The sequence below is a fragment of the Rhipicephalus sanguineus genome, chromosome 6 (assembly GCF_013339695.2).
Source record: "Rhipicephalus sanguineus isolate Rsan-2018 chromosome 6, BIME_Rsan_1.4, whole genome shotgun sequence".
Classification (NCBI taxonomy): domain Eukaryota; kingdom Metazoa; phylum Arthropoda; class Arachnida; order Ixodida; family Ixodidae; genus Rhipicephalus; species Rhipicephalus sanguineus.
This window is the reverse complement of record NC_051181.1, coordinates 159759581-159773251: the sequence shown is the minus strand read 5'-3', so window position 1 is coordinate 159773251 and position 13671 is coordinate 159759581. Positions and strand designations below refer to the sequence as shown.

The window sequence follows — 13671 nt, the reverse complement described above, 5'->3', positions numbered from 1 at the left end:
TTAATTGGTTTTGAAGCATTTACTGCATTAACGCCTGACAAGCGTACTCTGGCCTGAAATAATCTTTTTCACTTAAAACTCATATTTTTTCAGAGCTCCCAATAATATGAGCATTTTCATGGCATCCTCTGTGCTTGAAAAATCAGCCAGATATCGCATGTAAGAAGCCATTAGAGAGGCAATCCAAGAGGCATTCTGAGAAAGTAAATTAATCACACATAAGTCTGTTATTCCGTCAGGCATTACATGTCATTCCACTAACCATATTTTTTTTTTGCATATAAGCTGCACTGAAAAAACGGAAAAACGTGCATAAAAAGTGGGGGTGTGGGTTATATGCAAGAAAACACAGTGCATTTCACTTGTTGACTTTTGAAAGGAGGATCCTCTATATTTAAACTACAAAGAACTGCACTTTTATGGTGCCTAAAAAAACAAAAACAATGCTAGCTGCAAAATTATGTTCTATTTATGCAGATAAATAACTATTTCATGCAGTAAAGCTGTTATCACAATCTCCCAAATGAATTGCTTTTACACAGAGAAAGCTGTGCCTGAACAGGGATGCTAATACTGTGGGGACAAGCGACTATCTCACATCCCCCGAGGATGTTTTCCCGGCATGGTTTACGTGTCCCCAGTAACCTGGCTTCTCCTGATGGTGCATGCAAAGTCGAGGTCAGCATAGTTGTGTGGTAGTGTGAGAAATGGCGCGACTGTTCCCACACTGGCATGATTTCACGGTGTTGTCACTCAGGAACAAGAGGAACCTGTTTCCTTTGCTTTCGCTTGTATGACATAGGCGTGGGTTTCTGGTAGGGACGACTATTACTTGCCTGATATCCTGGCAAATTGACTTGAACTTCCGCGATTTTGCAATGCATAACATTGGCATGCTACATTTATTGTGTGATTCTACTACAGTCGATCCCGCATATATCGAACTCGGATATATAGAATTATTGGCTATATCGAACAGTTGAGAAATCCCCTTGAATTTCCCATGCAAAAGTATTGGGTTGGTGTGCACGTATATCGAACTCCCGCACAGCGAAACATCCTCTATATCGAACGCTGCCCCCCGCCGAAGCCCAGAAAGTGCATTTTTTCTAACAACTATTGGTCATTTTTCGCCGCGTTCTTGTAAGTTCCAATCCCTCGTCGCGCGCAGGTGACGAAATTGCGTTGCTCTAGTTCGGTGCGCAGCGCCTGTCAATTCACCGGTATATTTGACGCGCGGTCCGCAGGTTTTAATGCATGGGCTAGTGTTTTTCAAATTGGTTGATTGCCGAGGGCACCAAAATGAGAATTCGAAGTGACTTGGCAGCCTTGTTGTAACGTTTGCATTCCCTTCCTTGTCTCTTCGCGCACGATGGCATACGGGCCCGCAAAGCATGGCCTTCGAGATCCGCAACCTCGTGACGTATTTTTAGTGTTTTCGGTTTTAAAATGCCAATCTCAGAGGCTACGTTTTTTTTCGCATTTCTCGCCAAAGTAGCGGCTGCCGTCTGCAAAGCCACAAGTGCCATCGGTATCACCAACATGTCGACGGTGGAGAAATGTTTCTTCGTGCAGCGTTGTCTCTTGCAGAATGTGTACTTCGCGCTTTGTTCTTGATAAATCGTCATTCGGGAGTCGAACTGGGCATTGTCTCGCTCGTAGCGATAAAAATGATGACCGGTGCTTGGAACGACGTCAAGTAAAGCACCGTCGCGCACTGTTTCCTTACGGGCCTTGGTGCCAGGTGACGACTTCGGGCATGTCATGACCACCGACTACGGCGTACGGTGCATTAGTGAATTTTGCGACTTAGCGTTTCCGGGCGCCGTATCGGACGGGAGCACAGCGAGTGACTTCATCGGTGCAGATAACGACGTAGCTGTTTCTTACTGCATCGGTGCCGAGATCATAGCTGATGTTGCCTGTGCTGCGGAAATGGACCCGTGCGGTTTGAAGATGCCAGCCGCCGTTGCCACCGCTAAACCCTTTACCGCGCTACAGAGCTCGCATCAGTGTTCGTATCACCGCTGTTGTGGCGCATCACCGCTGTTGTGGCGCATCACCGCTGTTGTGGCGGAAGGTGCTGAATTTACTTATTAAAGACGAGAGTCCTTCTTGGGGAACTTAAACGCAGAAATTTTGGTCTGTCTTTCTGTTTGTCGGCACGTCCCTCGATTCAGCCACTCGGCCAAAGTTGAACCACTTGCCCAAGGGCCAGCCGTCTTGAACTGGTATGGCTGTTCATACTTGTGAACGTTGTCGATCAAAAAGTAAATATCATGCATATCTGAGGTGCAACATCACTAGGTAAGTATTAGGTGGCGTGTTCCTTTAATAGAAAATGCATACATACGTAATTTTAAGGACCCTAGTTTCTTAAGCTGCGCTGAAAATGCATAAGAATGGAAGCTTGAGCGAGTTGGTATGCGTTCATCTTTGTTGAAACAGCGCTCACTAGACGACGACGAAGTAAAAGAAGGCACAGGACAGGCGCTGCCTGTCGTGTGCCTTCTTTTACTTCGTCGTCGTCTAGTGAGCGCTGTTTCAACAAAGCTGAAAATGCGACTGCGCTGAAATTTGCCTTCCTCCGTGCCCTTCGCACGAGCTCATTGTTGTGTTTCGGTTTCGGTTCTGTATTGCACTGTACGAATGCCATGGGTTGGTGTTGAAAAACTTTAGTTTTGAGAAGGCCAAGAAGGTGAAAAAAAATATTTAAAAAATGAAAAAGCAGCGTTGTGGGCGGCCTTCAGGCTGCCGGTTGTGGGCGCCGCTCTGGCGTTCCTGTTTTACCCAGGCGACGTGTAAATAAAACAGTGTGTGGAGAGTACTCGTTGAGTGCGGACGTTTCTCTGCTTCAGCGCTTCGCGCCAAACCGCGTTTTCGGGCTGGCTGGCGTCCCCGCCGGTCGCGTTGGTCACCGCCGGTCTTCGCCTGCTGCTGCGCCGGGACTACCAGCACGCAACACAGCACTCATGTTTCCCGACGTATTGCCAGATGGCGTCCATATCTCACACAGCGCCTCTTCTATCGTCTTTACACGACATTTGCAGCGAAGCACGCAGATACACGGCCAATTTTTTGGAAGGCTTCAATAATATTGACGATGACTTGATGAATTCACGGCACACAAGAAGCAAGACAAGTTGACGGACTTTTTTCATGCAAAATAAAGTGCGCTAACTTGCAAAAGAAGTTCTCGCCTTGTTCTTTAGCATATGTGAGCGAATCGTCATGTTCGCGCTTTTTACGATTTCAGAAAACTGTGTCGAGGCCTGCAGTGTTTTAATTAAAGCCTTACATACGCATATTTCGTATTTCGAATTATCGATATATCGAACTATTTCGCGGTCCCCTTCGAGTTCGATATATCCGGGATCGACTGTAACTGGCTTACTGTACAGGAGGTGCAACAAATGCCCTTTCGATCGTTTGCACTACTGTGTACTGTGTATCCTTTGTTCCCAGAACATAAGAGACCCCTAAGACGTCGTAATAAAATTGCAGCATGTTTTGGCGAGTCGACATCTTGAATATCTAAACCCTGAAAGAATTCTCTGCTAACAAAAACAAAAGGGACCAGAGAAGCATATTGAGTACATCACCTGAAAATCTCGAACGTGTGAAACCAGCACTCTGTGAGACTTCTCCACAGCTTGCTTGATGGCCCAGAAGCTGATGTCCTTCCAGCGAACTATCTTTACAAATTCCTGCAGAATGAAATGGAACAACACATTCTGGCTCTGTATGTCCTCATGAACGCCCTCAGTACAAACAAGACTAAGCATATACACCTTTCCAGATTAGTCCTGCACGGCCCATTCCAGTGCACAAAAACCAGCTGCAAAAAAAAGTGCAGAAACGCCACCTCATCCTATACAACCGCCATCTGGTGCCTCATAAACTTATGGTACATGCCAATATTTTAATCTCTGCCAAAGTGTTGAAGCCATAACGAGCCATTCATGTTTACAAGAGCTTTGCTACTTTGAAGAACTGAGCCTTGCCAACAGGTTTAACCACGACATCGATGTGACATCTTGACACCAGATTAAATGCACTCCACTTTTGCTCGATGGTCACAGCATGAACATGCAACTTGGTGCACCGCTCAAGGACACGCATAAAATAAATTAGGACCTTACTGTCTTTTGTTCATGCATTCTTATCGCATGTGTACTAGGCTTGTGCGAATAGGAAATTTTAGGCACGAAGTGAATTCGAAGCGAATAATGATTTAGTTTGATAATTTTGAATCGAATTCGAATAGTATATATCACATAATATAAAGTAAAATGAGTATATTTGTCACGACCCAAATAACCTGCACAATATTTTTTAAAATTGAAACAAAGCTTGCGCAAATGTCATTCTTTCTGGTTCATAGGAAGTGGAAGCAACTTAGAATAGAAGCAGGATTTGACTTTCGGTAGAATGCAAGTGATAACCTGCAAAATATGTTATGTTTAATACTTTACTATAATTAGAGCATATAAGCCAGTATAACAAGCTTTTAAACTTAAAAAATGATGAATCGATGCGAGGCTAATTCGTTGATTTTGCCTTGAAGAGGGGCTTCGCGGCAGTGCGGATATTCCCTAAAAAGGTGTTTTCACGGCACAGCACTCCTGCGCTGCAGTGAAACCACCTTTGCGGGGGGGGGGGGGGGGGTTACATGCAGTTTATATATGTCTACTCGTTTATTTCGAATATTCCGAAATTTAGAATAATTTAAATTCATTTCGAAGCGAATTCGAACACTGTATTATTTGAACGAATATTTCGAACTGCTCGAATATTCGCACAAGCCTAATGAGTACAGTTCCCAAGTTCATGCTGCCATCATTGAGCCACATCTCAAAAGAAATGGTCTACGGCAGACCGATCTAAGACGCAGGCAAAACCAACCTTGAGCTTCTTCTCAATGGGCTCCCTATCTGCTTTTATGCGAGCACGAGTGGATGGGAGGTACTGGCTGTAGAAGTGCCACAGGTTGAAGAGCAGGCCTGTCAAGAGAGAGCCTGACTGCTGTGCCTCAAGCAGGAAGGGCCGTAGCAGCTGCAGTCGAAACTCAAACTCCCCCAGTCGGCTCGTGTCCAGGAAACGCACCAGCTCATCCCTCACCTTTCGAGGAGTTTCTGCATCCAGCTGGCCTTTTCCCTGCATTGTAATGCCCCACGGTTTTATGTGTTTGTGTAAAACCACAGACCATGTCATTTTCTCGCTGCAAAGAGGCGCTGCGAAACAAGATATTGGTTGCTGTTGCGGTGCTTCACAGAGTTTCAAACAGAAAGCATCACCATGTTCACGTAAGTAAAGTCAACTACTTAGTAAACATTTCGAAAATTCAACCTCAGTGCCAAGAGAAGAGGTGGTATGAAATAAGTGATCTAAAAAAAAAGTGCTTGAAACATGCATTAGACACACTGAAAATATCTTACTGTGGTGGTTTCCATGTTTAAGATATACAGTCAACTGCCGATTTTTCGGACTCCCTAGGGAGCGCGAAATCGTCCGAAAAATCGGGCAGTCCGAAAAAACAAATTCATGCTTTTTTATTCCGCTTAAGCGGTCAAATCGCCACAGCCACGTCCGAAATAGCTTTAATGCCTCCCAGTACAATTATCAGGGATTTTGGTGCGCGCTCAGGCTCTCGCAAATACATTCGGTACCTGCCGCGAACCCCGCTTAACTACGTACGTGCCAACCGCCACTTTTGCATCTCGTGATGAGCGCCACTGATAAGCAAAGCGCGGAATAGATTACGGCTATCTCGCATGAAGCGTTTCTAAGCGATGACGCGGAACACAAAGACTGTGGCGGAAGAGCGGACGACTCGTCCGGCATTCCCCGATGCGTGTGCGCATATGCGAACACACATCGCCGAATCGCCGCTGATACGCAGCATTTGCTGCCGTATCAAGCCGATCATTTCTAGTTGTGTGCAGTACATCGCCAACTAAACTGACGCCGTCACTTTAATGTTGCTGTATCGTACGCACGCATTTATCATGAAAGGGTTCGTGATGCGCACTTAGTTCTTGACCGCACACGGGCGCGGCAATGGAGAGCTGGTTTCGTCCGCGAAGGCAACGCGTCTATGCGGCGCACTTAGCGGTCTCGCACTAAGAGGCAGCAGGAATGGCGGCGCGGTGCATTTGGGCTCTCGCCTATTAAATGCGTGCAGTACGCATGCAACTGCGCTAGGCCACGTGCACTACCGAGCAGTTAACTGAAGATGCTTATTGTAAGGGTTGTCAGCGATTAAGTCGTACCGGCGCGTTTGCCAGCTGTTGCCATCACGCCTCCGTGCATTTCCGCTGCTTATCCGTAACATCGCCGCACAACGCTGCGATAGCGGCCCCTTTGAATTTCTGGTCTGCTTCACCCCATAATGCTTCGGCATTGCGGCAAAGCTGACTTTCGGACTCTGCTACTGTCGCACACAGATCGACTCGCGTACGCGCTGGTTCAAACCTAAGAGATGATTGACGCGGCAGAGGTGAGGGCTCCAATTAATGCCTTTCGGACCCACAATTCGGGCAGAAAGTCCGAAAAATCGGACACCGAGGAGTTTCAGCGTCCGAAATTTCGGACGTTCTTATACATTGACGTCTATGGGGCTGGTGACGGTGCCGCGATAGTGTCCGAATTTTCGAGCATGTCCGGAAAATCGGGCGTCCGAAAAATCGGCAGTTGACTGTAGTTTTGTATAACAGTAAAGCCACACAACAGCAAAAATGCCTTCCAGGGCATCTGAGCATGGCTCAAGTTCAGGAAAGTATGTAGATGCTAAACGAAAATTAAAATATAGTGCTTAACTAAATGAATGTGAAGGGGAAAAAAATGCGTGATAATTACCTGCATTTTTATGTACTATTTTTAATTCTGTGAGAAAAGCATTTAGCATTACAACTTTATGCAAAACAACAAATTTCATGAAACATATTAGAACAGGATGTTTCAACTGTACCTGCACAAGGTTTGCCAAAAGCTGGTAAAGAAAGAACCACCATCGAGCACTTGTCTCTTGGACCTTCTTGAGCACTCCATCTAGACACTGGGACCAGTTGCTGAAAGTTACACAAGAAAATTGAGCGAAAACCATCAGAAGATGACTATCGAGGACAAGAGATTGCCTCTCAAAAGATTTACCGAGATATGCCACTGGGACAGACCTATGTGTTAGTTCTGTTGTTTGCAACAGGGCTTGTAGGTACACGCACGTATAGACATGTTGCAGTGCATTTAGCAAAGTCGTCTTCAGTCCTACCTTATGACAAGACAAGGGAAAGAACGCTGATGTATTCATTTTCCATTGTGGGGACCGAGATGCCTTCCCAGTGCCTCATGCAGCAGGTCGTGTAGGGGTGGGCGAATATTCGGGCACTTCGAATATTCGAACGAGTATTACAGTATTCGAATTCACTTTGACACGAATTTAGATTATTCCAAATTTCGAAGTATTCGAAAAGAAACGAATATATGTATATTTGGGCGCATATACCCCCTGTAAGGGTACTTTCACTGCAGCTGTGGGGTGCTATGCCATGAAACCAACGTTGCAGTGAAACCACCCATCCAGGGAAAATTCGCACTGCCGTGAAGCCACATTTTAAGGCAACGTTTTTAGATACTGTCAGTTGGAAAAGCGCGCTCCGGAGGCGGCGCCAACTCGTATCCGCTCCGAGGGGTGGCGCTGGCGTAGCGTTGAGATTGAGCCGCCGCCGCCGCCGGCCCGGCTTCCCGCCACTTCCCGCGGTAGCGTCGAATGTTTTTGTTGGTGTTCGCTTGCGCAGACCACAGCGGCGGGAACTTCAACGTTAGATTTCGGTCATCGCAAATTGTATTTCACATGTGACACGACGATCAAGCATGCTTGAGTGAATTAGCAGTTTAACATAGTAAACATGCCGACCTGCAGCGCGCCGGGCTGTCGAAGTGGCTATGCTTCCGAGGAAAACACGTGCGATCGGCGGCACTTCTTCAAACCCCCGAATGACCCTGCAGTTCTCAAGGCCTGGACAGCTGCTATTCCACGAAAAGCCTTCCAGGTGACAGTCAAGACCTACATTTGCGACCTACATTTCGAATCCGAGGACATAATCACTTGCTACGAGCACATCGTAGGCGGAAACGTTGTCAAAATTCCACGTGGTAGGTGGACACTTAAGCCTGGTGCTGTTCCTCGAATTTATCCCAATATTCCTGCACACTTGTCCAAACCAGCGGCATTAAAGCGCAAAAGGAAACCCCCGAAACTTAGAGGAACCGCGAATTTCGAGCGCCCTGTGTCGGCAAGTGGTGGCTATGTGTCTGACGTTCACATGGATAACAGCGATGTTGACGAAGCTACTGGCGTCCCCTCCGATCCAGAGTTGTGTCCAGAGGTAGCAACTTGGTTCCCTGCATTACAAGACCGAACAAAGTTCCAATCCTGGAATGTCGAGCTTATCCAGGAAGTTGTTTTTTTCAAAGTTGTTCAAAACAAAGGTATTGTCGAAATCGACAAGGCATTGGTGGTAACAAAAGACTTCACCGTCCTCAGTTCTAGGGGGAAGCTTGTTCCCCCGTGCGCATACAGCGAACATGGTTTGGGAAGTCAGCTGAAACTCATGAGCCTGCAGATGGTATCAGCTTTTCTTAGTTATGTTGATCGCCTAAAAATATGCACGGGCTGTCATAGCAGCTTATTCCCTTCCATTTCAACCGCAACATCAGCCCTGAAGATCCGGGACGTGTGGAGGAGCACTAAGTGTTTCGGGCTGTCCCGGGAAGACTTATGTCCACCATGCAAGAGCACAAGGAAGAATCTGCGAGCACGGGAGATGAAAAAAAAAGGAGATATCTACGAAACCAACGAGGCTTCACCAAAAATTACGCTCGACTACTAAAAACCTAAGAAAGAGGGTTATTAGGGCCACAGCTTTTCGAGAAAAAGCGAAGAACGACATTCGAAAAATCAAAACACAGCTTTCAAAAGTGTCTACCAGTCAAGTGGACGAACTCATGACCGGCCTTCCTCCAGCACTCTGATCTGAAGTGGGTGCCGGACAGGCAAGTGTGGTCGCTTGTCACTTTTTGCTCTGTAAACAATAGCGGGGAAGACTTTTTTTGGGGGGGGGAGGGAAGAACGGCACAGGCGCGGTGTGCCCCCCCCCCCTCTGGCCCCGCCACTGATGCATTGCAGGCACAGAATTAATCATACATTTGTTAGGTACAGGCGCGGCCCTTATTTATCACTAAGTAGTATTCATTCGGCCCTCCTCTAGCTGCTTTACCTAAAATCCACGTATTTGGAAACGAATCTCCCGCTGTTTCGCATGCAGAGGTAGCAGACGACGCTCCTTCACCAATCCCAAAGCGACAGCAGCGCCGCCGCTGCGCGGGATATGAGAGGGGGCCGCTCCTCGCCGCTGCGACCGCGCGCGCTTACCCAACTGACAGTATCTAAAAACGTTGTTTTAAGGTTAAATGTACACATGTACATATTACCTTCACCTCAATTAGTTATTAAGTTTAAAAGTGTGTTATACGGGCTTATATACGCTAAGTACAGTAACTTTTAAAACGTAACTTATTGTAAAAGTTATAACTTGCACCCTGCTGCTATACAAATCTTGATACAATTCAAACTTCATTTAGAACCAAAAAAGTGACATTCACAATGCCTGGTTCCAGTTTTTAATTACAAGTATTGTACAAGTTAGCTGGATCATGACAAAGATGCTAATTTTTCTTAATAATATGTGATATATACTATTCAAGCTATCTGATTCGAAATTATTCGACCAAATCACTATTCACTACGAATTCGCTTCGAACTTCACTATTTGCCCATCCTTAGTTGTGTGTCGTGCCAGCCATGAGACAGCTCGTTCGCCAAGAACCACCGCCACAGTGGCAACATGACTGGCACGGCCTACTTGGTGTTGCACTGAACTTACTTGGTATTGTAAATCCACCGCTAGATTTGAAATACGCGCGTTTACACATTTTGAGCATCATCATCATAACTTCAAATATCATTATCGTCATTTAGCATCACCATCATCATTTTAAAATGTCATCATTACCATCATTTTTTTTAAATTTATTTTTTATTCACCCCACCCTCTGGATCACGTGACCTGCGTGAAGCCTATTACTACCACTACTATGACAATGACAACAGCTTCATTGTAATAACTGATTGTGAATGTAGCTCCCGAGCACCTACCAGAGCGCACCTTTTATCTAAAGATAGGCAAATAATAAATTTAAGGTTCCAAGTAGAGCTGTGCGAATAGCAAAATTTTGGGTGCGAAGCGAATTCGAATAATAAAGATTGAGTGCGAATCGAATCGAATAATTTCGAATAATTTTCGAATATTTCTTAAACATTTTTCGAATAATTCGAAGTGAAATTACAGAAAAAGTTGCAGAGAATCCCTAAGTATGTTCTTGTGAGATCGCAACATGAAAGTGTTTCTTTTTGCTAGGTTGATGAAGCGCTGGTGGGGTCATATTTCATAGTTGTCTTTCTTATCAAAAGTGAGGCAATGTAGAGGCCGAATTGCATTTATGTACATGATTTGGTGCAACCAAAGTGTTGCCGACAACACTTTACACGTGATAGGCAGAGATGCCATTTCCTCAGCCTCTCCTCCTCTTTCAACTTCTGTGGAAGCCCAACTGATGTGGCGGACAAAAGTACGCTCCCTTCAAGTCCGGAGTTCCAAATCTGCCTCGTAGACGTCGATATATAAGAACATCTGAAATTTTGGATGCTAAAAAGCTTCGGCATCCGATTTTTCGGACTTCCTGCCCAAATTTCAGGTCCAAAACAGCATTAATTGAGCCCCCAACTCTGCCACATCTTTCATCTCCATATTGGAACCAGCGTTTTCTTGAGTTAATGCATTTGCGACCGTAACAGAGCTTGAAAGGCAGCTTTGCCGCAATACGGGGGCGTGATGAGGTGAAGCATATTGAAAATCTAGGGACCACTTTCAAACGGACGTTGACTGTCTCTTGGCTAAGTTCGACCGTAACGGAGTTTGAAAGGCAGCTTTGCCGCAATACGGTGTTGTGATGAGGTGAAGCATATTGAAAATTTAGGGACCATTTCCAACCGGACTTTGTCTCTTGGCTAAGTTCGACCGTAACGGAGCTTGAAAGGCAGCTTTGCCGCAATACGAGAGTGTAATGAGGTGAAGCATATTAAAAATCTGAAGGGGTTACTTTCAACCGGACGTTGACTGCATTTGTCTTTGGGAAGTTCGAATAGCAAAATTTCAGTGCGAATCGAATCGAATAGCAAACACTATTAGAAAAATATTCGAAATTTCGAATATTCGCACACCCCTAGTTCCAAGCGAATTCGAAGTGAATAGTGATTTTGTCGAATAATTTCGAATCGTATAGTTCGACTAGTATATATCACATATTATAAAAAAATGAGCATTTTTGTCATGACCAAACTAACTTGCACAATATTTTGAATAATTGAAACTAGGTGTTTGCAAATGTCACTTCTTTGTTTTGAAGTGGAAGCAAATTCAAATAGTGGCAGGATTTGAATAGTAATAGGGTAAAAGTTATAAGCTTAAAAATATGTTACATTTTAAAATTTCCTATACCTAGCACATATATGCTCGCATAACACACTTTTAAACTTTAGAAAAAGTTATTAACCAAGGTAGAAGTGATATGTACCTTTAACCTCGAAGTATGGCTTTGCGGCAGTGCGGATTTCAATTGGATAGTGCATAAGTAATTTCACGGCATAGCAGCCCCACCATGCAGTGAAACCACGTTATCAGGTGTGTCACATGCAGTCAAATATATGTCTATTTGTTCATTTCGAATACTTCGAAATTTCAAATAATTTAAATTCGTGTCGAAGTGAATTCGAGTACTGAAATATTTGACCATCCCTACTTTTAGCCCATTCTCTTCGTCTTAATAATCACACAGAGGCCAGACTAAAAAGCAGTACTGTTCAGACAGCAGCACTTACTGCAACTCCATCTTGCGCCACCGCACCACCAAGTGGGTCAGTGCATTCAGCTCAGGGGAAATGGAAATCTTCCGGTGGGCCCCTTTTTCCCAGTCCTGCGAGAGGAGCAGAGCTACCATCAGCAATTTCATTCAACAGTGCAGCTGCTGATGTCTTAAGGGGAGACGTGGGTCTTAAAAAGTGGTTTTTTAAAAGTTGGGTGAATGGCATGAAATTTAGAACACTTATTCAGCTTTTTCCACAGATTCAAAATATCTAAGCAGATTTTTAATAGCTGCATTAGAACAAAAGATATGCAATTTCTAACACATATTTAAGCATATTTCTTACGGGGATTTTTGGCAACTTTGCTTTGTCAAACACAAAAACAAAATATGTGGCAAGATTGCCAGGAAGCTGGTCTAGCCGGTGATGCTATTTATTTTCTTATAATGTTGTTCACTAAATTATAATTCTCAATAATCAAAAATAGTATGCAGCAAAAAAATTTCACTCACATTTACTTCTATTTATTTTGCATTCAAAGTTTGTTGATGGCAATCGGATTAGCATCACCGGCTAGACCAGTTCTCTGGCAGTCTTGCCACATACTTTGTTTCTGTGTTTGACAAAGCAAAGTTGCCAAAAATTCCCGTAAGAAACATGTTTTTAGAGACTGCACATCTTTTGTACTAATGCAGCTACCAAAAATCTAATTAGAGATTTGGAATCTGCAGAAAAAATTGGATAAGTTTGTTAAATGTCATTCAGTTCACCCAGATAATAAAAGAAATAAAAAAAAGACCCGCGTCTCCCCTTAAGCTCTAACCTAGAACGTGCATGAAAATGCGCATGCAAAATGTGAGGAAAATGATGCAACGTGGCATTCGACATAGAGAGAGAGAAAGGTTAACTGAAAGGCAGGGAGGTTAACCAGAAGTTTTTCGGTTTGCTACCCTGCACTGGGGAAGGGGTAAGGGGGGGGGGGGGGTAGAAAAGTAAGGAAGGAAAAAAGAGTAAAAAATATATAAAAGAAAACCACACACACACACACACACACACACACACACACACACACACACACACACACACACACACACACACACACACACACACACACACACAAACACACACACACACACAAACACACACACAAGCACGGGAGCATCATAGTTGTTTAGCGAGGTCGGTTGAGCAGAGAAACTTCAGCAGCGCCTTTGTCGCTTTCTGGTTGGAAGCTAGAACATTCCGGCACTCCAAAACTGATTGTCCAGAAAGCGGCTGGTCAGGCATTCGACATAATGTCCTACGCATCCTGCCAGCATGCCCCCATATTTCACATTTGTTTGCCATGGCTTCGTGAGTATTGCAAACAGTAGCCTGCCAGGAATGGAAAGCAAACCAAACAAGGGGCTTTTCGTAACTTTTTCGCAGAGGATTATGACCTATAATAATAAACGTTGAGGTTTTACATCCCAAAACCACGATACGGTTATGAGGGATGCCGTAGTGGAGGGCTCTGGAAATATTGAGCCGCTGGAGTTCTTTAACATGCACCTAAATCTACGTACACGGGCCCATAGCATTTCGCCTCCATTGAAATGCGGCTGCCACAGCCGGAATATCGCGACCTTTGAGTCAGCAGTCAAGCACCATAACCGCTTGACCACCATAGCCGGTCGAGGATTATGACC

The 13671-nt window shown here is 44.8% G+C and overlaps 1 protein-coding gene across 1 annotated transcript in view; it reads right to left on the bottom strand.

Moving 5' to 3' along the window:
• Nucleotides 1-13671, bottom strand: part of LOC119396912 (midasin) — a 153804-nt gene that overhangs the window by 33565 nt on the left and 106568 nt on the right. Inside the window, exons 55-58 of the mRNA XM_037664292.2 lie at nucleotides 11999-12093; nucleotides 6971-7070; nucleotides 4906-5157; nucleotides 3603-3707 (exon numbers count right to left, since the gene is read on the bottom strand). Coding sequence (XP_037520220.1) covers nucleotides 3603-3707; nucleotides 4906-5157; nucleotides 6971-7070; nucleotides 11999-12093 — 552 coding nt within the window. The remainder of the gene's footprint in view (nucleotides 1-3602; nucleotides 3708-4905; nucleotides 5158-6970; nucleotides 7071-11998; nucleotides 12094-13671) is intronic.